Source organism: Acomys russatus, chromosome 24, assembly GCF_903995435.1.
Source record: "Acomys russatus chromosome 24, mAcoRus1.1, whole genome shotgun sequence".
Lineage (NCBI taxonomy): Eukaryota > Metazoa > Chordata > Mammalia > Rodentia > Muridae > Acomys > Acomys russatus.
Genome location: NC_067160.1, coordinates 49,529,230 through 49,554,800, shown reverse-complemented (window position 1 = coordinate 49,554,800; position 25,571 = coordinate 49,529,230). Strand labels below are relative to the sequence as shown.

Genomic DNA, 25,571 nt, shown 5'->3' with positions numbered 1-25,571 from the left:
CACCACACCACACCACACCACCACCACACCCACAACACACCAACACCACCACACCACCCACACCACAGCACACCACACCAACACACACACACACACCACACCACACCCACACCACACCACACCACACCACACCACCACACCACACCACACACACACCACCACCACACCACCACACAACACCACCACCACCACACCACACCACACCCACACCACACCACACCACACCACACCACCGCACCGCACCGCACCGCACCGCACCGCACCGCACCGCACCGCACCGCACCACACCACACCACACACCACCACACCACCACACCACACCACACCACACCACACCACACCACAACACCACACCACCCCACACCACACCACCCACACCACCACACACCACACACACACACCACACCCACACCACACACCACACCACACAAACCACCACCACCCACACCCACTAACCACCACCACACCACACCACCACACACACCACACCTACACCACCAACCACACCACACCACACCACCACCACACCACACCACCACACCACACCACACCACACACACCACACCACCACACCACACCACACCACACACCACACCACACCACACCACCACACCACACACACCACACCCACACCACACCACCACACCACACCACCACACCACACCACACCACCACACCACACCACCCCACACCACACCACACCACCACACCCACCACACCAACACCCACACACACCACCACCACCACACCACACCACCACACCACAGCCACAACCACCACACCACACCACCACACCACACCACACCACCCACACCACACCACACCACACCACACCACCACACCACACCACACCACCACACCACACCACACCACCACACCACACCACACCACACCACACCACAGCACACCACACCACACCACACCACCACACCACACCACCACACCACACCACACCACCACACCACACCACAGCACACCACACCACAGCAACCACACCACACCACACCCACCACACACCACACCACACCACACCACACCACACCACACACACCACACCACCACACCACACCACACACCACACCACACCACACCACACCACACCACCACACCACACCACACCACACCACACCACCACACCACCACACCACCACATCACACCACCACACCACAGCACACCACACCACAGCACACCACACCACACCACAGCACACCACACCACAGCACACCACACCACACCACACCACACACACCACACCACACCACACCACACCACACCCACCACACCACCACACCACACCACACCACACCACACCACCACACCACACCACACCACCCACCACACCCACCACACACCACACCACACCACACCACACCACACCACACCACACCACACCACACCACACCACCACACCACACCACACCACACCACACCACACCACACCACCACACCACACCACACCACACCACACCACACCACACCACCACACCACACCACACCACACCACACCACCACACCACACCACACCACACCACACCACACCACACACCACACCACCACCACCGAGGCCTGGCAAACATGGAGCCAAGCTTGTGCTGGGACAAACCTGTTGAGGACCATGGTCTCTATGGGACACATGAAGACTAGTGCAGAGAGGCCACTGAGGGACCTCAGGGTATAGCTGGGGCCCATCCTTCTCTGACTTCACACATCTGCTCACAGGTCCTGCCTGCCACACCTGCTCCAAGAGACTTACATGAGAGGAATTATGGATGCTGCCACTTTCTAGACCCGTGGCAGGGGAGGAAATGAGAAACATGACATGGCCCCTCTTCTAGGGACACAGGACTGAGTGAGAGCACCAAGTGGCTGCAGTTCAGTGACATGTGGGTACTCAGGTGGCTTGCTGCAGAGTAGGGCAAGGCAGGAGGTCTTGAAGGATGAAGAGGAGCTTACCAGGTACAAGTGTGGGGAAATGCATCCTGGGTAGAAGGAACAGATGATGCAAAGGCAAGGTGGTGTCTCAAGAGTCTAGGTGGGGAGTTCCATGTGCAGGGCCATCAGCAGGAGTGAGTCAGAGCTGGGAGGTGGACTGGGCCTCGTTCTTGGAAGAGGGGGGGTTCCCCTGGGAAGATGAGTGAGAGGAAGACAGAATGGGGTGATGCCTCTCTGCTGGGAGGGGTTCTGAGGGCTGCTGCGGGGTAGAACGTTGGGCCAGAGAAGGAGCAACAGAGGACAATCTTTAGGTAATGATTGTCAGTCCAGGCCCCAGGACTCTGGATTTGGGATGAGAATGGGGCTTCAGCCATTTCTGAACTGAGACTGTAATCTCAGAGGTCGTGTTTAGCTTTCTGTTGCTGTGATAACACACCTGAGAACATCACCTTTAACAAGCAGAAATTTGTTTACTCCTAGAGTTTGGGCCTAGGCGATGCAAATCATCAGGCAGAAGGGGTGACTGAGAAAGCCGGGAGGAGACGGAAGGGTGGGGACAGGACAGGATACAGAACCACGGGCCTTTAACTAGGTCCCTTTACCTTTTGCTATTGCTTCCCAATAGTGCATCAATCGCCTTGTAATCACAGTGGTGGAGTGAGCCACCGCTGACGCTGCAGCCCTTGTGATCCACGTATTTCTGGGAGGCTTGTGACCTGACAATTAAGACTGTGTCGCTTTGCCTTTGGAGAACACTCGAAATCTAAATGATGCCCATGCCCATGTGCTGTGAGTATCATGGGGGAGGGAGAGTATGGGGAGAGCGGGTGGGGGGCTGCCAGGTACCCAGGTGGTGGCTGGTGAGTGAGGATGTGGCAGCAGCATCTGGCTTGGCCACCTCGCCGACTGTGGCCTCGGTTGGTGGTCATGGGGACACATTTGGCACCCAGGCCCCTGGCATCAGAGCTCATTCTATCTTTCCCAAGTGGTGCTTAAGGTCTCTACCTCTCATGACTAAGGCCCTACTTGTATTTACTTCCTGGGTGTCTGGGATGCAGCGGCAGGAGGTGAGAGAGCCTTCTGCTGTTTTCTCAGGCCTTGTGTTCACAGCTACTGGGATTTCTCTCAGGAGCTTCCGAGGGCCAAGAATGTCAGTGGTCCTGAAATGCTCACGTAGCCTAGTAGCTCTTTCTAGAAGTCTGAAAGGCTAGGGTAGTGACCACCTGGCCCCCAGGAACCCTGGAAGCAGGAGGGACAGTTTGCAGCTGGGCAGAAGGCCTCCTCTGAGGGACACTGACCTCTGGTGGCTTTAAAAATAACAGCAAACCGGGGAAAAAGAGGTTAAAACAAACATTTATTTAACAAATTATATTAAGAATACAACCACACAGTGAAACTTCCCTTTGCCAAGCAATCACCTTGAATAAATACACAAGGAGGCAGCTGTGCCTCAGGTCCCTGTGCCCGCGCCACACAGTGGCCCAACAGCTCACAAACCTTTAAAGAGAAACAGAGCCTGGTCTCCTGGTGCTGATGGCCACGGTGGCTCACAGGCTTATGCCCAAAGTAGGTGAAGAAAGCTGGGCTGCCCTGATGTGCTTGGGTCACCTGAGAGGGAGCTGGGTGCCAGACTGGGCACCTAGCTTTGTCATCAGGCTCTGAGGGGCAGATGGGCACAATCCAATTTCATGAGTTGAGCATGTGGCCTTTGTGGCCCAGCAGCACACCAACGCCCTTTTCTACCTCCCTTGGCCAGGAGTCACAAATGCATGCGGCAGGAGATGCTCTCAGGCTGGGGAGCCCTCGGGTCAGGGGAGGCTCTCAGCCTGACCCATGGCCACAACCCACTACCACAGTGTGGTGACTCCGTGGCAAAGGAAAGCCCCTCTTAGGGAATGGATACAAAGACCAGGTGGTTGGCCCAGGGGCTTTGGGGTCAGATTCTGCCTCTGTACTGGCAAGCTTATAGTCATGTCTCAGGCTCTTCATGTGACAGGGGCAAAGAGCACCCACTGCTGGGCTTGTTTGGGGATGACAGGAAATGTGCTTAAGACTGCCAAGCCTGGTGCCAGAGAAGGGAGGGTGTGTGTGCTCAGTACCTCGGTCCCCTTGCTGTGCAACCTTCTGACAGGAGCTTCAGAAAGACCTTGGTCACATGCCGCTGAACACAAGTAACACTTATGGCTCTGTCTTTCTCTTCCCTAGGAGAGTGGGGCTTTCACTACTCCACACGACAGAGTTGGCTGACATGAATTCCTAGACTTCATGGTAAATTACTAAGTGACCCTGGAGCCCCTCCCCCTTTGTCACCCATATGCCATTTGCAAGGCCCTTAGGAAGGAGCCAACTTTTCAGTTAGGGATGGTGGGGACAGGGTGCTGTGCTCTGGTTAGCCTTTTCAAGAGTCGTGTGTGCTTGGCAGGGACAGCAGCAGTTGTGGGACATGCTGGTGGGGGAGGGGGAGGCTCTTCATGTCTCCCAGCGAATCCTTGTGCTCAGATTACAGTGGCCAGGAGCAGTAAAGCGCTCCACATAGCACACGAAGGCCACTCAGTTCTGCTGTGAGCCGTAGCCCCACCTCCAGGGTCTGGGTCTGTGCCAGGTCCACACAAGGCGAACATGAGTGTGCACACACGATCACTACCATCGCCAGAAGACAAGGAACCAGGGGTTGGGCGCAAGCTAAAACCTACCACAGACACCGAGTCGTCCTCGACGCTTCAGAAGCTAGAAGCTCTGCTGCTATAACATTCACAGTCAAGGTTATTCTTAAACTGCATCTGCAATGTCCCGAGATTGCTCCAGTTAGAGCTTGCGGTCAGCCCTCTTCTGAGTCCTGTGGGAGTGCATGAGGGGGCTGCAGAGCTCCCTCCCTCTCCAAGAACCCTCTCACTTAGCCTTCTTGAGAACTGACGAGGGTCTACTGTCCTCATTGTTTAACTTTCAGGACCTGTAAGAGCTGCAGAGAAGCCATTCTCCATCAAGGGATGTGAGGAGGGCCATCCAGTGTCACCTGGTGGGGACAATTTCACAACTGGGGAATGGAAAGAGGTGATAAGACAAAGTGCACAAACGCAAACGAAGTGCTCAGCAGAGCCCAGAGTGCTGTCCCCCAACCTTCCCAGTTAACTCAGACTGTGGGTGTTTGCCCCGTCTCTGCTAGGCCTCAGGTCACACAAGCCACTTGGTGTTACAGCAGCAGTAGACACAGGTCCTCGGAATCCCCGACTTGTGGAGCCGACTGGGGACAGTTCATTAGCTCCCTTGAGAGCCACCATGGCACTAGGCTTTGCTAGAGATGCCTATGTTGAGCCCATGGGCCTCTGGGGGCACCAGCAGATGAGCTACCTGCATTTTCATGACCTGTGCTACCTGGAGGCTGTGGGACCCAGAGGCAAGGGCATGATGGGTACCACACAGGGCACAGGCACGTCTGAGGCAAGGAGATGAGGTGAGCATTCCTGACACAGAGATGAAGTACCATCAAGTGGAAAAGATGGCTGAGGAGGAGGAAGGGTGATCCACAGGGGCCTGAGGGGCTGATGCAAGTTGGTGAGGTATTTTTGGACCTGCCCGGCTTCATGCCATCCTGTTGGCTGGTTCTTGATCCTGATCCGTTTGCACCCTGGGTACCCAGCTGCCTGTGGCTACCTCGGGAGCTATAACTGGAGAGGTTTGTACCAGCTGGTGTGTGAGCTGCTCATGGCCACTGTCCACTGTGCATGCTTTCACATCCATAGACCCTCTGGGGACCGGTATCAATCAAAACCTAAGAGCCAACTGTGACAAAGCAGTGGCATCACGGTGAATCTGAGATCTGGGACAGCAATGACCACTGTTCTCATGGCGACACTTGTAGGACTGAACTTGGCACCTCAGGTTGACACCTGTGAAATGTTCTGGCCCAAATGCAGAGACCTGGGACAGAGGTACTTTTCAAAACAGCAGATCTCTGGTGGAAGTGCCCCCTATACAGTGTGGTGGGTTGGCTGAGAGCAGTTGGTGCCCTTGTACTATGTCCCTACAGGGCTGGGTACCATTCGTCTCAAAGCATGCTCTGTGTCAGTCGCCACCAGGTCAGGGCACAAGACAAGAGGCATATGGCGCTGTTGCTGGCAGGTGGATGCTCCACAGGTGAGCCCTTTGTGGGGATTGGAGCTTGTGGCCAGGCATAGTACCCTGGCAGCCAGGATTCCATCTAAGTAGGCACCCAGTCACCTCCACAGAAAGAGGAGTTCCGTCTGTGCTCTCTGGACATCCAGTGTGTGCGCTGTGGGAAGAGTCCGTCATTATCTCAAGTGCATTGAGGCCTGTTTCCTAGTGTCATCATGAGATGCATGGGCCACTTGAGCCGGCTGACCAGCTGGGTCAGAGGTGATCAGTGCATCTTGCAGGGTCCTGCGTGAAGCAGTCAACCTTGGGGTCTTCCAGGAGGGAGCCAGTGGCCTGTGGGATTCCTGCAGTAGGCGATGGTCAGTTGTAGGGGAGCCGGTGGGCACCACTGGGTGGCGGGAGCATATGCCTGGGTTCTCACGGGTGACCCAGGTAAGGAAGAAGTTTTCTTTCTTTGTGGGGTAAGTGGTCATCACAAACGTGTGCTAGGAGACTCTGGTCACTAACGGCACATACATTAGTCACAATTATGAACGACGTTCCCAGGGAGTCAGGGGAGTCTTGACAGGCGAGCTGATGACCGCATATGACCACACAGCTGCCCAGAGTCTCTTGGTCAGTGGGGAGGGCAAGCAGAATGGGCAGGTGACAGAGGGAGTGACTCTCACCCCAGCCACCCTGTCAGTAGTCTGGGCACCGGGTAGAAGATGTCTTCTCCCGCAGGAGGCTGTGGGCTCCTCAGGACTGGGGGATCTGCTGGCACCGGGTAGGGCTGGGTGGGAGCCGTGCGGCTGCACTCTGCTCTGTGCGGAAGCTGTACTCGTACTGCAAGAGGAGGAGAGAGGTGGAGTCAGGCCAGAGTACCCCAGTGAAGGCCCAGCTGAGCAGCGGTGAGGCCAGGCCCTGCTGAGCAGCGGTGAGGCCAGGCCCTGCTGCGCAGAGGTGAGGCCAGGCCCAGCTGCGCAGAGGTGAGGCCAGGCCCAGCTGCGCAGAGGTGAGGCCAGGCCCAGCTGCGCAGAGGTGAGGCCAGGCCCAGCTGCGCAGAGGTGAGGCCAGGCCCAGCTGAGCAGAGGTGAGGCTAGGCCCTGCCCAACTTCAGGCACAATGACTGCTGGATAGGTATCCAGGCTGGGAATTGGAGTAAGGATAACGTTTCACTTTGTGTGAAGGAAAGAAAGTGTGTGAGTGTGTGTGTGTGTGTGTGTGTGTGTGTGTGTGTGTGTGTGCGCGCGCGCGCGTGCGCGCGCACGCGCGGGGGTCGGGGGGAGAAAGAGACTTGTATGAGACAGGCAGCAGGCTCAGGAGGTGACAATGGGTAGGCAGCTTTCACAATCCCTGCCTGCCTCTGCAGGATGAGATTCTGGCACCAGCAGAGTCCACTACTGGTGCCAACGAAAAGCTCACAGGAGAGCCTTTTACCAGGCTGAGAGGCAAGTACTTTCATGCTCCATCTTGTACCTCAGGAGGGACCACTGCAAGGCTCTTGGAGACAGACCTGAGAGCCAACTCTGTGCCTGACCAGAGGCCTCCCTGAACTCCCAGGTACTTGCTGTGCATTGACTCCATGACAGGCACGTCAGTGACCCGAAGGCCAAGGGAAGGGCTTCTGGGCTGCTCTCACAACCCCATACCCTCTGCAACCTTTCCTCACCACACCCAGAGACAGACACACACACACGGACAGACCAGGCAGCTCCTGAGCCAAGAGCCACTCTGTAGAGGATTATTAACTCTTGTACTGGAGACCCCAATTCTGTAGAGTAAGTTCTGGCAGTAAAAGGCTCCAAGTTCAGTGAAAACTCTGAGAAGTAGCAAGTGTGTTGGGTAGGGAGGGGGGCCCTGCAGCTCACTTGAAGGCTGGGGCATTAGACACCCAAATGTGGGTGCAGGTGAGGTACAGAAGAAGGTTTTTTATCCTGGCAGAGGTAAAGAGGGTTGTGGGATAGATAGCCCGGGGTGCCCCAATAGACAGCATTAGGTGGCGGGTGTTTAGCTTAGTGGCTGCCAAGCATGGTCATGGTTGGAAGTGGTGAGCAGTGGAGGCTCTGAAGAGGCTTTGCAACAGAAAGATGGCTGAGAAGGACTGCAGCCTTGAACTCGGTCACTCTGTGCAGGACACCCACCCAGTACTCAGTGTGTGGAGGAGGATGTGGTCAAACCGTAGCAGGAGAAGCTGCAGGCCCCAGCCAGGCTGTGTGGCCCCATGCCTGGAGTGCCAGGCACACTGGCCAAGCGGGACCCGCCACCTTCCCCCAAAGCAAGCTGCCAACAGCAAGGAGGCCGCCCCGAGAAAGAAGAGTAGCTGGGAGCCACTCAAGGTAGCACCTCTGCAACCGTGAGCTCTGCCTCTCAGCATGTTACCAGGATGGGGAGCAGGAGTGACCTGGATGATGCAGGCAGCCTCAGGCAGGTCCTGGGGGACTTACTTCTAAAGTGGGGTGTGGCCTATTAATTCCAGGGGTGGCGCAGGCCCGACCTTAGTGGCAAGCAGTTTCTACTAAACATCTGCTGGCTATGAGGGAAGCCTACCAGAGCAGCCCACAGTCCCCCTAGTCTCCTGCCCTCTAGTGACTCTGGAAGGCACAGGACACCATCCAGTCAGGCGGACACCATTGCATCAGGCTACAGCCAGCTGGCTGGCTACCTAAGATACTTCAGCACAACACTGCCACCTGGTGGCTGATCACACGTGTGCATGTCAGGGAACAGTAATACTTTAGAGCCCCTGTTGGCTTGATGTTACTCTGCCAGGGGTAGAGTGGTGGGTGGGAGAAGGAACGTTTGGAGAATGGGGGTCATGTTGGGAGGAGTGCAAAGGTATAATTCCTATGAAATCCTTTGTCCCTAGGGCTCACAGAAGGTGTCAGAGGGGCCCAGGAACCTTCCATACAGCCCAGGTCTAACCACCACCTCCCAGGAACACTTCTTGGAACAGGGGCCTTTCCCAGGTAGAGCAAAGACATGGCAGGCCAGAGGTGCAGGGGACTTAATGGTACAGGCTTGAGAGTGGAGGGCCCAGAGGCCTGGAGCATCAGGACATCTGTGCAGACAGGAAGTGCAGCTTGGGGAGATGACAGGAATGTAGTTTTGCCAGTGGCTGGGAGAGGGCCCCCGGGGGGGGGCAGAGAGAGAGAGAGAGAGAGAGAGAGAGAGAGAGAGAGAGAGAGAGAGAGAGAGAGAGAGTGAGTGTATTAGGAGTGGGGAGGTCTTGGGGTCACAGTGACAACAGCATGGCAGTAAGAAGACAAGAGGACAGACCAATACCCTTGAGGTGGGGGTTGGAGGCCCTGGGGCAGCACGAAGGTGACATCCTGACATGAGACACCACAAATCCTGACCTGAAGCCGGCCAGTCCCAGGCTAGTGTCTTCTAGGTGACTGGATAGTGGGGTCAGTTCTGAGAGAGCCTGACTAATCTCATGACCTGGGAGTGATGTGGGGAGGGGAGGAGTGGGAGGGGCCATAGGCTAGGATATAGTGGCCAAGTGGGTGAGGATGCACTAGGAGGGAGGGGCTAAGGGCAGGGAGGGTGGGGTGCCCCACTTAGGAAGCCAGGGCTGAGGTGGTGTGACTCTCAGATGACAGAAGGAAAAGGTCTGTGATGACAGCAGGGTCAGGGCTGGGCACACAGTCTCACTGCCATTTCAGAAGTATGCTCTGCCGGGGGGTGGGGGAGGGAAGACGTCCACGGGGCAGTGGGACTTTCTCATTTGACGCTGGTTGGTCTGGCTCAGAATATCCTAGCCCGAGACTGGGGATGGCAACCTGCATGAGGATGGGAGCTGCAGCTTTCTGGGCAGTGGGGTGTGTGTGTGTGTGCGTGTGTGTGCATGTGTGTGTGTGTGTCCATGCCTACCGTGGGTCTCTGGGAGGGGCAAGGACCTGCCTTCCAGTTCATCATCTGAATTCCTATTTCTCTTGCGCCCTGGCTTGCAGTGGAGCGGGGACTTGCAAGTACACACTTGCCCTTTCCTGCCCTATAGCCCGAGCACACAGAGACCTTGGGGGCTGACACAACACACAGATCCCTTGGTCCCCCCCCCCCGCCCTCTCCCTGGAGTTTTTCCCTTTTTAGGTGATCTTGGCTGGAAAAAGTCACCACCCCCACTCTTTTTTTTCCCTAATTCCCCAAATGAAATTTCAACATATGTCCCCCGACATAATCCCCCTTAGGCTGCGGATAACCTTCCCACAGACGATGTCCTCCGCTGGGGATTCCTCGTCCCCAAAATGTTTGCCCAAGAGACTAGGGCCGCTTCTGGAAGCCCTTTCACTCCCTTGGGCAAACAGAGTACCTTTGAAGGTGGATTTGAGCCCAGATCTGTTTACTCAAGACATTAGCCTCCTGCATAAGAAAAACCTGCACTTGAGTACAAACAGCAAATCCTTTTTGAATTAAAAATTTTTTTCAATTAAAAAGCACTTGGTGTGCAGAGCACACTCCAGCTGAGCAGTGTGTGGCAGCGTGCCCTCTGGTGGACATAGCCTGTCATTGCAACTGTACTGCTGGCCTGGCCTAGAAAAGAGATGTCACTGTCAGGGGCTCTGTAGGGGACTTTCCCCGAGGCCCCAGAACCTTGTAGTAGACAGCCTCAGGCCTCTCAGGCAGACAAGGGGCCACAGTTTCCACAGCCCTTACTCACCACGAGACCAGAGTTCTGTTAGTAGGAGGTAACAGTATCATTGAGGATGGTCACTGCAGCTTCCAGGAAAAGGGCTGAGTAGATTCTCCTGTCACTCAGGGGAGCTATGGGGGTCACTGGGGTGATCTGTGCAAACACACCAAGGAGTGCTTGTGCCCAGGAGGCAGAAATGAGGATAGCAGCAGCATTCTTATAGGTCCTGGGCTGTTTTAATGGTTGGTAAGGGGAGGCTTCCCTGAAACAGAAGTGCTACCTAATGAAGAAGCGGGATTGGGGGAGGAGGTTTGGTGAGCACAAGCTGTGCCTGCCCCACCCTCCTCTCTGGATGCAGTATCAGTCATACTCTCCAGGGGTTCTAAACAAGGAAGGAGGGAAGGTCTCTTTCCAGAACCACACTTTGCAGAGAGGAAGCAAGCCTGGGAAACCGTCAGATTTCCTGAGACCCCCAGAATGAGCCAGGGCAGTGCTGGCCCAGACCCAAAGGGGTTGAGATGGGATAAGGGATCAGGTGACAAACAGGGGAAAGGCAGGTTGTGCTATGCCAGATCACAGAAGGTCCTAGAAGGGTGTGGACAATCCTCGAGGCCCCAGGTAGGGCCAGGAATGTAGGGAACTAAAGAGCCAAAATAAGTGCAGTGGAGAGCGGGCTGTGTTGTCACAGATGGCCTAACACCAGGGCAGAGGGAGCAGAAGAGGCTAGACCAGGCAGCCTGGAACAAAATAGCCAATTTAGTTAAAATGTCATGAGATAGGTTAAATTTTTCTTTAAAGACAGGGTTTCTCTGTGTAACCCTGGCTGGCCTGGGATTTACTATATAGACCAGGCTGGCTCCAAATTCCCAGAGATCTGCCTGCCTCTGAAGGGCTGGAATTAATGGTGTGCACCAGCATACCTAGATCAAGTTTTTGTAATATTTTTGGAATTCAATCACACTTTTCTTAAGGATGAGCCTTGTAACTGATTGCGTGGCTCAGAGAAGCTGAAAGGCTAGACACGACAGCCCACCCGCCTGCTCTCTCAGGCCTCCCCTTGGGCCACTCTGTCGTCCCCCACCTCCCAGGCACTGGACTCAAACATGTTTTTCATTTGTAAATACATTCTTAGGCCTCCGCCCTTCCTCACTCACAGCTTAGCCTCTGACAGGGACCCCAGGTAATCCACTTAGCAGCCAGGGCTGGGACCTCTGGGATACATGCACTCCTCAGGCAACTGAAGGGCAAGGCTGAAGGATGGACAGAGGAAGGACACGTGGTCCATGTCTGTGTCCCCTGCTTGGATAATGGCTCTGTAGACATGAGAAGACTGGGTGAAAGCAAGGTCCAGCAAGAGTGTCACAAGCAAAGCCAGGAAGCTGGACTCCTAATGGGGCAGGGTGACCAGCGACATGACAGCCAGTACACTGGTCCTGTCCTCTCCCCATGTGGACACAGGAGAGCCACACACTGCCTGACTCCCATGGAACCACCGTCAGCCTCCATGGTTCTCCTGGAGAGAGATGTCCACAGAGGATTGAGGCTGCCACATCATGGTGACAACACCACCGCTGACAGGTATAATGTTCACTTTTTGTCACCTGGACCTGGCAGCCTTTTCTAGTTCAGTTTGTGGAATTGCCTCATTTTAACTTGTGGGACAAAAGTCTCATAAACCTGAAAATAAAATAAGATAAAATAAAGTAAAACAAAATAGTGGAAGTTCTTCCTTTGAAAGGCTGGCAAAAACTAACCATTCACCTTGACTCTGGTTTTACCCATGGAGGTGTGTTGGTGACAGATAATGTTGCAGCTATAATTCCACAGCTCTTGGGCTGGAGAGATGGCTCAGTGGTTAAGAGCACTGCCTGCTCTTCCAAAGTACCCAGGTTCAATTCCCAGCACCCACATGGCAGCTCACAACTGTCTGTAACTCCAAGATCTGACACTCTCAGACCAATGCACATAAATTAAAATTAATAAAATATTTAAAAAAAAAACACAATTCCACGGCTTTTATTTACATGCTGGGTGCCCCAGGCCACTGTGGGAGCAAACTCTGTGGGAGCCACCCTTAGGTGATGCTGCCTCCAAAAAGAACTCTAAAGTTAGAGCCGTGATGCTCAACCCCCTTGGCAAACCTCTATCTCCAAAAATGTTTATATTGCGATTCATAACAGTAGCAACACTACAATTATGAAGTAGCAACGAGATAATTTTAAGGTTGGAGTCACCACTACGCAGGGAACTACATGAGGAGACTCAGCATTAGGAAAACTTTCTTCTCTTCCAGGGAACTGAGTTTCGTTCCCAGCCCCCACCCTGGGTGACTCACCACTGACAACTCCAGCTCCATGGGGTGTGATTCCCTCTTCTGGCCTGTGGCTGCACCTACACACACATGGCCTACACACATGGATACACACGTGAACACCAAAGACAGGAGAGGGGATCAGGGAACTCAGACCAGGGCTCTGTTAACACAGCCCACCACAGTGCTATGCAAGGAGGAAAGACAGCCATGTCCACAGAAGGCTGACAGCCACTGCTGACAAGTGCCACCCGTCCTGATGAGAATATTCAGGAAAGAGAAAACATGGCCAATCCTTACACAGAAGAAAAACAAAGGAAAATGTATAGAGATTGAAAGTAGAAACTGCCACTAAAGAGGCTTGGGGACCTAGAAGGGCCATCTCAGGAGACAAGTACACCAGGAAGGGGAGGTCAGGTGCTATTCAAGAGGCCAGGACAGTGTCTGGGCTGCTTGTCTGTTGGTGGGGTGACAAGGAGAGCAAAATGACTGTTGTTTCAAGTCAAGAGAGGTGTGCTCTGGTATCATAACCAACACCAGGATGGCACAAGCAATGGTGCTGCCAACAGGAGCCATAAAGACAGAACACCAGGCATGTCTTGAAAGAAACAGGATGGGGCGGGGGTATGGCTCAGCTGGTACACTGCTGGCCCAGCATGCACAAGGGCCTGGGTTCGACCCCCAGCACTGTAAAAACCTGGCATGGTGGTGTATGTCTGTAACCTAGCATCGGAAAGACAAGACAGGAGCACCAAAAGGTGAAGATCATCTTCCACTATACACAGAGTTTAAGGTCAGCCTGAGCTGCTTGAGACTCCATCTCAAAAGAACAACAGAAAACAAAACAAAACAAAACAAAAACAAAACCCTGAGAACTCTTTAAAGAAGGTCCTTTGATTTCCCAATGGCCAACACGCCAAGACCCAGGTAAGCAGGTACACCTGTCCTCAGGTGGATGTGCCACGTAAAATGTCAGCCATTCTATTACCCATGACTTCAGCGCAGCTCCAACAGAAACCAAGGATGGGCTGGTGAGATGGCTCAGCACGTAAAGGTGCTTGCTGCCAACCAAGCCTCATGACATGGAGTTCGATCCCTGAGTGGTAAGGGAGAAACAGCTCTGCAAGTTGCCCTCTGACCTCTGTATGCATGTGCCCCGAGTACCCAAATGTACTGAAAACAAACCAATGGAAGGTGGAGTGGTGGCCATCCTGGCCTATACATCAAGACAAAACAAGTCAAGACAAAACAAAATGAAATGAAACAAAGAAAACTCTCCCCTCCTTGGAAGGCTGCGAGGGAATAATCATGCCTCTAGTTAGGAAAATCCTGGGGGAGCAGAGGGAACTGACTAAGCCACTGTATATGACAGTGTATGACAAAGCAGGAGGCAGAACAGACGGCACAGCTAGAGTCCCACACTGCATGCAAAGATGCAAAAAGGTGACACTAAGAACTGAGAAGGAAATGACCCAAAAACTGCCTAAGCCTTAGAAATAAAGCCAGCTCTAGAGGTTTCTTTCTAGTACTGCCAAACCAATTAAGTAGGTAAGTTTGTAATATTTTTGCATTTTAAAATATAAAATAACAGAAGAAAATGCAGTAGTTTGAATTCTAAGAATGACATGAAAACAAAACCCAAAGCATTTCCCCAACACCAAGGTTGACATCTTTAAAGCTTAGGGCTCTTAAAACTGAGCAGGAGGATGGGCTGGAGAGATGGCTCAGAGGTTAAGAGCATTGCCTGCTCTTCCAGAGGTCCTGAGTTCAATTCCCAGTAACCACATGGTGGCTCACAACCATCTATAATGAAATCGGGTGCCCTCTTCTGGCATGTATATGTAATCAATAATTTAAAAAATGAGCAGGAGGTCACAACCATCTATAATGAAATCGGGTGCCCTCTTCTGGCATGTATATGTAATCAATAATTTAAAAAATGAGCAGGAGGTCAGTTCAAGGCCAGCCTGGTCTACAAAGGGAGTCCAGGACAGCCAATGCTACACAGAAACCCTGTTTTAAAACAAACTAACAAAGAGGGTAGGATTTCACCTGAGAGGGGTCTCAGTAGATGGCAGTAACCACCAAGCAGTCAGTATGTCTATTATAAGAGAGCCCAGCCCTACAAGGGACACTTGTATCACAGCCCTCCCCAAGGCTCTTGGATGTGTGGGAAGAAGGCACTGAGAGACTTCTAAGAGGCAGCAGTGGGGGATGGAGAGATGGCCTAGCAGTGGAGAGTGCACCCTGCTCTCTCAGGGGACCCGACTTCTGTCCCCAGCATTCAAGCTGGGAAGATCTGCGCCTCTGGCTTCCTCTGGCGCACTCACATGCACACACCTGTACCCATCCCCCACCATGCAACTAAAAAATTTCTTTAAAAAGTAAGTAAAAACAGCGAGAGGTGCTCGATAATACCAATCCAGAAAACTGTGTTTCTCTGACCCAGCAGGACAGACGTACACGTGTTTTTATAGTGTGCTGGGGCCAGTGCAAGCTCCACTAGCTAAAGTCCCTGCATGGAGGTTAAGGTGGATGTGAACTCCCACTCTGAGCTGAGAACGTACTGGCATTTGATAGCTGCTGGGAAAGCAGCGTCTTTAATGGTGTGTCCTCTTGTAGGATGACCACATGCTAGGGCAGACCCCACTCCCACCCAAGGCCAGCTGGGCAGCACTAAATGGAAAAAAAAAGAAAACATAGAGGAATCTGAAACTGGGTGGGAAAGGGGTAGGAGGGTGGAAATGTATTTTGAATGTATTAAAAATACATCATATGAATATCTCAAAGAATTAATAAAAGTATCACTAAGAAATGAATGAAAGGGGGTTGGGAAGAAGGCTTAGAGCAGAGATCCTCAGGCTGTGGGACATGGACCCCTTTGGGGATCAAACAATCCTTTCACAGGGGCTGCACATCAGAAATCCTGCATATTAGACATTTACATTACAATTTATAATAGCAGCAAAATTACAGTTATGAAGTAACAACAAAATAATTTTATGTTGGGGGGGGGTCACCACACACGAGAGCTGTGTTAAAGGGTCGCAACATCAGGAAGGTTGAGAAGCACTGGCCGAGGGGGTAGTGTTTGCTGTGTTGAGTGTGAGAACATGAGTTTGGGTGTCCACAACTCACGGAGCCAAGCTCGGCAGTGTGCTCCTCTGATCCCTCTGTTGTGGGGTAGCAACAAGTGGGTCCCCGAGGCTCACAGGCCAGCCAGGCTAGAGGAAAACAGCAGCTTCAGACTCAGGGAAGAGACCGGGCCTCAGAACATTAGGTGGAGAGCAAAAGAGGAAGACATTTAATGCCCGCCACCTCTGCATGGGTGAGTGCACCCACACGCATGCACCCTGAGGCAGGGGGAAGGTGAGGGAAAGAGAAGGGGCGAATATTAAATAAGCTGGAGGAAAACCACCAAGCCAAGAGCACCAGCAGGCGAGATTCCCAAGAGAAATGCATGCAGTAGACAGCCAATGGTGACGACAGCCCAACGTGGGGCCATGGGGACTGCCAGCTGCAGAGCAGGGAATGCAGTCTCAAGGGGCCCGGGCTGGAATATAGAGAGAGCTAGCCTCCTACTCCTGTGATGTGGGCACAAGTAGGCTCATCTCCATTTGGAAAGCAAAGAACTACCCTTTTTCTCTTCTAAAGAAAGCCTACCCAGGGGAGCAAAGCCTGCCATCCAGTTACAGCCATTGAGAGAGAGAGAGTCCCTATGGTGACTGCAAAGTCAGTCTGCAGGTGCCGGCTAATGAAGCTGGCACACGGTCACAGAAGGGCCTGGCATGTGGGGCGAGGATGCATCCTGCAAGCCACAGACGCACAAACCCCCAGTGCTGAGCAGGAGACGCTTCCCAGCTGTTGGTTAGAGCAAGCTACAGCACAGCTTATCGCCACTGTTCTTGCCTACCTCCTACCCTGTTGCTGAAGGCCCCACACACGTCAGAGTCAGCTTGGAGAAGTCAGGCTACAGCTGACTGAAGACTCTTCCCTGAGGATTAGCTCTCAAGTGGACAAAAGTGCTATGTGGACTATCAAGAGAAAACGGTTCAAAGTCCTCCTCAGCTGTGAAGCCACAATGAGGAACAGCATGCAAACACGCCTCTGAGGCGATTGTGGCACCTGTGTTGGAGGTAGTCAAAGCCTCCTAGTTGGACTTAACTCATGCCTGATACTGTAAACCGAGGCTGGTGAGGCCATGGACTCTAGAAAGGAGCTTACTATTACCACTTTCCTAAACCAGTGTAATCTACTACAGCATTCTAAATACTTTTTTTCCTATGCCCACAGATAAGTGTTGCTCTCACTCTTCATCCAATATTACAGACAAGACCATTACAGAAACCACAGTTGGCCCAAATGCAGAGGCCATGTGACTGAGGGTTTCCTAGCCCCTGCTGATAAATATATATAACCTCTACCCCTAAAGATTCAAGGAACACTGCCAGATGATGAGGGTGGGGTCAGGGTGTGCAGAGACGGTAAAAGATAGTGGGCCAGGATGCCAGTTACGAGACAGTGCCTTTTATTTAAGGCAGGGAGGTGTACTTATTCAAATTCAACAAAGACTTGCAGAGTGACACCATTGGATGACATCCTAACATAGATGGAGGAAATCTCACATGGCCCCCAACACTAGAAGGAGGAGGGAGGGAGAGAGGGAGAGGGAAGGAGGGAGGGAGAGAGATGGACAGACAGACACAGATGGCGGGGGAGGGGGGAGAGACAGAGAGACAGAGAGAGAGAGACAGACAGACACACACACACACACACACACAGAGAGAGAGAGAGAGAGAGAGAGAGAGAGAAAGAGAGAAAGAGAGAGAGAGAGAGAGAGAGAGAGAGAGAGAGAGAGAGAGAGAGAGAGAGAGAGAGAGAACCAGTCTTCTCTAGAGAGCCTCTGATAGGTTACAATCCCAAGTCGTTAGCCAACCCATGTGGTCAGCTCTAAACACAAATGTACTAGCAATACTAAATGGACTTAGCAGGTTGTGTGTGTGTGTGTGTGTGTGTGTGTGTGTGTGTGTGTGTGTGTGTAACAATAATTGAAGAGGTCAAAAGGGAAACACAGAAGAAGCTGGAGGGGGGAGTGTAGTATTCTTGTATAAGATTCTCAAAACAGTGCTTTTTAAAAAGGCAGGGGATGTGGCCATTAGAAGGAGGGAGCTGCAAACTGCATTTTGGCCAGTTGTAGCTTCTGTAATAGTCTCCATCTGCTGCAAAAGAGGCCTGTTTGTGAAGGGAGCGCTACACCGCTCTGTGGACATAAGGGGGAGCATTTAGAGTGGGCAGGAGTGGGGAGCATGCTACAGAGCTGTGGCCGCAGGCGAGCTGGCCTACTGTTTGTTAGGTGTGTGTCTGTGACAGGCAGCAGGGCACAGTCACTCTGCACTCCACCTGTTTCTAAGTTTGCATTTTATACACGTGAGTGTGTCTGTAGGGAAAATGTTGATGGCCGGGTGGGAGGAGCTAGCTCAGGTGGAAAAGTGACTGTCATGCAAACATCCGTGTAAAAGCCAGTGCAGCCCCGGAACTGAGAACCTAGCTCAAGCAATGCGCTCCAGGCTCAGTGCGAGAGGTAAAGAGTGGCAAAGAGAGGAGCAAAGATGCCATCCGCCCCCATGTTGACCTCTGGTTTCTGCATGCACGCACATGCATGCGCATGGGTGCACACAATCTATCGCAGCTGGCAGCTTACTTCAAATGGATACCGTATCAGTGAGGTCCTCTTCACTGGGGAAGAAGAGGAGCAATGCTGGTCTGTGGCACGAACCATGGGTTTATGGCTGTGGCCATCAGAGTGTGGCAGGGTGAAGCAAACTTCTCCACATCTGCCACTTAACCTGCCCATTAGGTCCTTTAAAAACGTCTCTGAAGCTGGTAATCATTGCATGTATGCTGACGGTGCAGTGTGAGGCACACTGTAAGTGGACGTAGTCAGCTGCCTGGCACACCCCTGATTCACCAATGTACCATCTTTTGGGGTTTCTTGGTTTTGAGCTGCAATGGTCTCAAGCCAGTGTGAGCTCTGTAAAAATCTGGGTGGTATCTGGGGCTTTTGAAGAATATACAGGAGTTTATAAGAGTCTTCTGGCCTAATTACACTTAATGCACAAAGTAGGCAGATTTATTCCCCCAACCGGCTCATCTTCCTGGCTGAAAATAAAACCCTTTGAAGGAAGCAGGGTGGAGCGCGCCTAACTTTCTAGAGGCAGCCAAGTAATCCAGCTGCAGTTCAGGACCCAACCAGTAGATGGTGCAAAGGGACCACATATTTCTGTGTCTGCAACCCAACCCTTCATCAAATCAGTTCACATTCATAAGCACAAGGAAAGCTTTCCAAAAGCAGAAAAGAAGGAACAACTGGGCTGGATCTGAGCACTTTGCTATGATAAAATTGGGACTCTGCCATTTCATTATACATGCAAAAGCTGCCTGGCTCTCCTCCGGCAGGCACAGCTCCCCAGCCCACCCTAACCTGGTTCATTTGAAGAGGACCCGGCAAAGTGGACATCCAGAAGTCGAATTTGAAAATTCTTTTAACCTCATGCTGCCAAATATGGTTCCATTAATTTCACCTCTGAGTCGTGATGTAAATGCTAGCGGAATCAGCCCCAAGCTAAATAAGCAATAAGCCCCATTTTTCAACAAGCAAACACATAAAGATGTCAGCTCAAACTGTTTACTAATTAACACTTAAAAAGACACAAATTAGATATGCGTGGCTAAGAGCAATTATAATCAAGACGAATTCCTCTAGTCATTTGGGAACTGGGAAAAAAAAAAGCCTAATTGCTGGAACCAATGTTTTAAAAACTGAAATCACGCCAGTTAGCAAATATGTTCATTTAAAGAGTATCTCACGTGACTACACTCCTGAGGCCTGACTACAAATGCGAGAACAAGGATAATATTTAGGGATAAAATTAAAATTTTAAGCTCTCTTAGATTTATAACTTCTTCATTAAATATGTCTGCAAACAGCAGCCCATAAAAACCTGTAGCAATTAAGTGGTTAAGTGCACTGCCTCCCTTGTCAATTTTAAGGGGGTGATTAATACTGGATGGTCCCTCTGCTAATGAGACACTCCCTCTTTCAGCTTTCAAGCCCTATGAAAATGGAGGCAGTCTGTTCCCCCAGGAAGCGAGTCAGGACAATGAGAGAGGCCCTAGCCATAGCTCCTTGTGCCCCAGGGAGGGTGAGCTGGTCACAGAGTCTGGTTTCCCACTGCCCATGCCCTTCCATCACAGGGGTCATAGCTTCTGATTTAAAAGGTTTGTGTGGGATATGCCTTCAAGGCCCCCAGACGGAGAGGGTAGTGAGGTTGGTCTAGTTGGGGCGAAGGCCTGTGGCAGCCTGGGTAGATGGAAGCAAACAGGACAGAGGCAGCCAGCTCAGGAATGGTTTTGAGGAGGTGGCTGGAGAGAGTGGGGCACGCCCACCCCAGCTGCGAGGACAGGGAATCCATCAGATGGAGAAATGGGGCAACTGCTTACAAGGGAAATAAAGAGCCGCGGGGATGGGGGATATTTATATGCCCGTCGACTCACTTGGAGGGAAGACCTTCATCATGGACGCTGGGAACTGCAGTTTTCCTCTCTCCTCGACAGAGCAGCTTTTGCTGAGGTAGGGGTGGGGCGGGGAGGACAGTGTGGCTTTGTGGGGACAGTAGTCCCATGCCACCCTCCCACAGAGGCAGGAAAACAAGATGGGCGACATACTGGGTTAGGCCAGAAAACTCTGCTGTGACTCCATGGTCACCTCCCAGGGGGAGAGGGCTGGGGTGGGGAGACAGCAAAAACTCACTTTGTTGCCTTGTGCTAATTGACAGGTGTACTGCAGGGGCCTCTGAGAGTTGAGAAAGTGCCAGCCGTCCAGTCCAGGCTGAGTTACGTTTTTAATCTCACCTTCATCCAGTTCACCACCCACATCTCACTGTAGCCTGAACGGGGACGTTTTTGTCTTTCCAGTGGCCCCTCCATGCTGCTCAATGGCGTTTTGACTCTAACTTATACATGCCACCTTTCTTGGGCGCCCTCCTGTAATGTGAGGGATGTGCATGCCACACTGCCAGGGAGTTCTGAGACCATGACAGCGGAGGCACGGGAAGGTGCCCTGTGCTATGGAGCACTGTCCCGTGAGGCCTGGGCTCCAGCTGGGGTCGGGAGGCAAAGAGACTTGCCTGAGGTCTGGGCATGGAGTGCAGAGATGAGATGGTCACTGGATCTTGCTGGCTTCCCGAGAGTCAGGCTCAGAGAATTAAAGACTAAAGATAGAGGAGGACACCTGGCATCCTTGTCTGGCCTCCACATATACGGGGCCTGCACAACCCTCTGTGAGTTCTAGACTGGTTAGAGTCTGTCTCAACCAACCAACTAACTGAAAAATAACTATGGGTAGCTGTGGCATCCAACACAGGCAGACTGAGGGGACCTGCATCTGTCCATGACACCCTATCACTTCTACCAACACATGGCATTGGACCACAGACATGTGCACTGCACAGCCGTGTCCTGCTTATGACAGTATCACATCACCTTCATGGTCAACACATGGTGCCTGACCACAGACACTCATAGTCCCCAGTGTCCTGTTCATGGTACTGTGTCACCTCCACCATCAACACATCCATGAGGAAACCTGTGGAACTTGGAGTTTGAGTGCTGATAGGCTGGCCTTGCTGCCACCCGAGCATGCTGCTTCCTTTGTGTTCCCTGCCTACCAGGATGTGCTTCGTCTTCTCCCTTGGCACTGCCCATCCACCACCAGGTGACTCCTTGTCTCTCCGGATGCTTGTTACTCAGTGTTTATCTAGGCTGCAGTGGCACCGTGAGTTCCTGGCTGGCAGCTGGTGTGGTTTTGGGGCTGGCTGTTATCTGAGGTTCTCCCTTCATTCCTAACTGCTCGTGGGCTGACAGGGCCAGCAGCTCTATGGTAGACTGGTGCAGGAAGGCGAGTGGCAGACAGCAGGGCTGAGCTTTAGGAATCCCATGGTGAGGTGGGGCAGCAGGACAGTGTGCGCAGTGAGGAGGTTTGGGTGTGAACGGCCACCACAGGCTCGGATATTGGAATGTTTGGTTCCCTAGGCGGTGGAAGAGTCTGGGAAGGATTAGGAGGCATGGCTTCGTTGGAGGAGCTGTGTCACTGGGGCGGGGCACTGTTCCAAAAGCCCACGCCAGGCCCAGTCTTCCTCTGCCATGAGATGGTGGATCAGGTAGAGCTCTCAGCTCCTGGTCCAGCACCACGCCTGCTGCCTGCCATGATGACTATGGACTAAGCCTTGGAAAATGTAAGCCAGTCCCTGATTAAATGCCTTCTTCTGTGAGTTGCCTTCGTCATGGTGTCTCTTAATAACAATACAGCAGTGACTGGGACACTCAGCAACAGTGGATGGAGACTGACCAGTTACCTACAGGGATGAGCACTACTTCTTTGGTGCCCCCTCAGGAGAGGTGGCAGGGATGTACTGATCAGGCCATATTTAGTCCCCTTGTTTTCACTGGAACCACCCACTGACAGCTTAGTCACTGCCAGGGACTCTGGCTGTTCATTCAACCTCAGTCCTGGCTTCTGCAGGGCGGCTGGATGGCATTTCTGCCCACAGAGAAGTAGCTTCCCAGACACCTTGCTCCCACTGGTGGAGGAGCACTGAGGTTGCAGCAGAGGAAAGTGCTGTCCTTCAGATTGTGAGCAGCGATGTCCTAAACACCATGACATGAGGCACCCGGGTGGCTGACGTAGGTGGCTTTCGAGTCTTTAGTGATGGACGCTGTGCCACTCCCACTCAGGCCCTCCTTGCTGTGCTTCCACACCCCATTCCCTACCACTTGATGCCCCCACCATTCCTCATCTTCCTTAAAGCAACTTTAATGTAATTCAGCGGCAAATGCAAGCCTGCCTTCTTACCAAGACCAACAGTAAGAAACAGAAAATGTTGTGGCAACCCAGATGGCATCCCTCAGCTGCTGACTGGGATAGGAGGACACTGCCTTCTGCCCCTGCCCCGTGGAGAAAGAGGACAGTAGTGACGGACAGTGGAGACGGTGATGCTGTGAACTCAGCAGGCTCAGGCTCCGCCCCAACTGTCTCAGCAGAGCTCCTCTAAGCGCTGCTGGTGTCTCCATTACTACACTACTTGACAGAAAAGTCTCAGAGCAGTTGGTCAGAAGAGCTGGGACAAGCCCACCAGCTCCTCCCAGAGCTGCCTATGGCATCCAGTGCTGTGTCTTGGGGGGAAGCCACACCTCAATTCAGCGTGCCGAGGCGAGGAACGTATAGCATGGGCACACGCTTGGCCAGCTGCCAGCCCTTGAGTAGAGGGAGGACCTAGACATTTGCGGTTGACAGCATGTGCCCTGACAATGGGTCCACAATGCTTGGAACCCAGGTGTACCGGCCTTCCGAGTCCCCACCAGCCCAGAGAGCTCCAGTCGATGGGCTTCCAGCCACAGGAGAGGAGTAGGCCTTAATCTTGCTTCATACAGAAGAGGAAGAAGGACATTCAGTCACTTGGGGTGAGAACAAGATAGCTTCAAATTCTAGGTTGCCCACAGCAAGAGCTTAAGAAAAAGATGCCTCAGGGCCCACTAGTGAGAGCAGGGGACACATGGAGGGGAAGGAAGCTTGGCATTGGGAGGGATGCTCCTTTATTGAGCACCCAGCCCCAGCACTGGGTACCTGTTCCCAGCAGTTTTTTCCACCTGTTCGCACAACACTGGCTGACACCATCCGAGGCAGCTGCTCCCATTACCCCAGCACAGGCCAGGAGGTGGGCTGCCTGGGTTAGGCAGCCATGCTGTTCCAATGTCTGCCTACGTGACCTTGCTCTATCTTGCTCTCCCACTGCAGCTGCAGCAGGCCACCCTCTCAAAGCCTCCCCTGGTACCCACGGGCTCCATCCTTCAGGGAGGCCTGCCCTACGCTGGGTTCCTGGCAAAGGCTTTTCACAAGTACATGGACTGAGAACCATTTTAAGGGCAGAAGTGGACTTGTACACATCTCGGTTTCCAGCATCGTGGCCAGCCACTTCCCCTGTTGCCAGCAAGCAAGCAAACAAAACTATAGGTGACAATTGGGTTTTTATGATTTACTGAGAATCAAAGACAAAGGGGGAGTTTTTCGTCTTGTTTTTGCTTTGACAGGTTTAGAAATTTGTTGTACTGCATTGATTCAATTTTCTTTGATTCCAGCCATCTTTCAATAATGCAGTCTGCTTCTGCTAGCTGGGTACATACGAGAAAACCCCAAGGAACCAAGGATATTGAAATGGTTCTGCCATTTCCATCTTTGAGACAAATGTTCCTCTCTGAGGAGCCCTGGTGGCAGCACGTGACTGTGGCAGTCTTCCCTGCATAGAGCAGGATGCACACGCTGATGCTGGCCTATGAACAGGCCTCCTGTGAAGCCCTGCTGTCTTAGGCCTATCTCCTTGGATCTTTCTTTTGGACCCTCATCCTGGTGTCTTTCTTGTGATGACAAGATGCCATCAAACGAGCCAGTCAAACGAGGGTCTGGCTAAGTATGAGGGACCTGGGCCACTCCTCTGGTTCATAAAGAGGTTTGGCTAAATCTCTGAGATGGTCCTGGTGGCAAATGATGCAACAGAGGACGGGGCACTAGTCATGGTGCAGTCCAGGGACTCCCCGCTTGCCCCTTAGACAGGTGCTTGTACCTATCTCTCCCTGGAAGTCCCTGAAGGAGGGACAGGGACCCTAGAGGAGTGGACAGCGTCCTGTCCAGCGTACTTACCTCCTTTTCAATTTCTGCCAGAGACTTGATGGTGATCCCCAAGAGATCAAAGGGCTGCATCTAAAAGCACAGACCACGTCAGCTTCTGTGATGTCTGGAGAATGGTCCCCCCCCCCCCTTGCTTGTATGACAATTGTGGTATTCAAGCTGTACTGGCATTCCCACCCCTTCCCACAGGCATAGACATTGTGACAGTCATTACAGCGTCCCAGGGGGAAATCACAAAGCACATGGTAGGGTGAGTCTGTATCACAGGGCTGCTTTGTCACATATCCACAGCGCCGGGGGGTGGGGCGGGGGTAAGGGGACCACGGCCTCCTGGAAGGTGTGCCTGCGGTCAATTAAGCAGAGGAGAAAGTAAATGGGATTTATGCTTTTGTGATGGAGTATGGGGCTGGAAGTGTCTGCACAGAACAGTGGCAGGTCTAAGGTGCTCCAGGGGCCTGCGGTATCTAGGGAAAGGTCAGGTGGCTTACAGGTCTTAGGAAGTGACAGCAGAAGGAAATAACTGGGCGTCAGGCCAAAGGTAGCGAAAGTGATGGAGTTGCACACTGATGGGAGCTCTGCAATTCCAGGGACACTGGGACATTTCTTGGCAAATACACAGGCCAAGAATCCACTAGAGGTCCAAAGAAGCCTAGGCAGAAATATGCGAGCCTCTCTGTTTGTGAGGCCACAGAATGCTTCCAGGTACACTAGCTCTGTATTTCCTAGGAGTGGCACAGGCCTGGCCTCCTGCAGCGCGGCCTGCAGGTAGAGGCTGAGAACCCCACAGAACCCAGGGACTTTGTTTGGACCCAAAGCCCCATGGTGGGTAAGGGGCTAGCGCCTGTACTGTGCCACAGGG

General features: G+C 52.7%; 2 protein-coding genes across 4 annotated transcripts in view; one reads left to right on the top strand and one right to left on the bottom strand.

Moving 5' to 3' along the window:
- Rpl12 (ribosomal protein L12) overlaps positions 1-25,571 on the top strand; it is a 1,083,577-nt gene that overhangs the window by 786,214 nt on the left and 271,792 nt on the right. The window lies entirely within an intron of this gene.
- Mvb12b (multivesicular body subunit 12B) overlaps positions 6,248-25,571 on the bottom strand; it is a 155,908-nt gene continuing 136,584 nt past the window's right edge. For all 3 annotated transcript variants that reach the window (XM_051166254.1, XM_051166256.1, XM_051166255.1), the window contains exons 9-10: positions 24,725-24,784; positions 6,248-6,871 (exon numbers count right to left, since the gene is read on the bottom strand). In XM_051166254.1, coding sequence (XP_051022211.1) covers positions 6,785-6,871; positions 24,725-24,784 — 147 coding nt within the window. In that variant the 3' untranslated portion in view covers positions 6,248-6,784. The remainder of the gene's footprint in view (positions 6,872-24,724; positions 24,785-25,571) is intronic.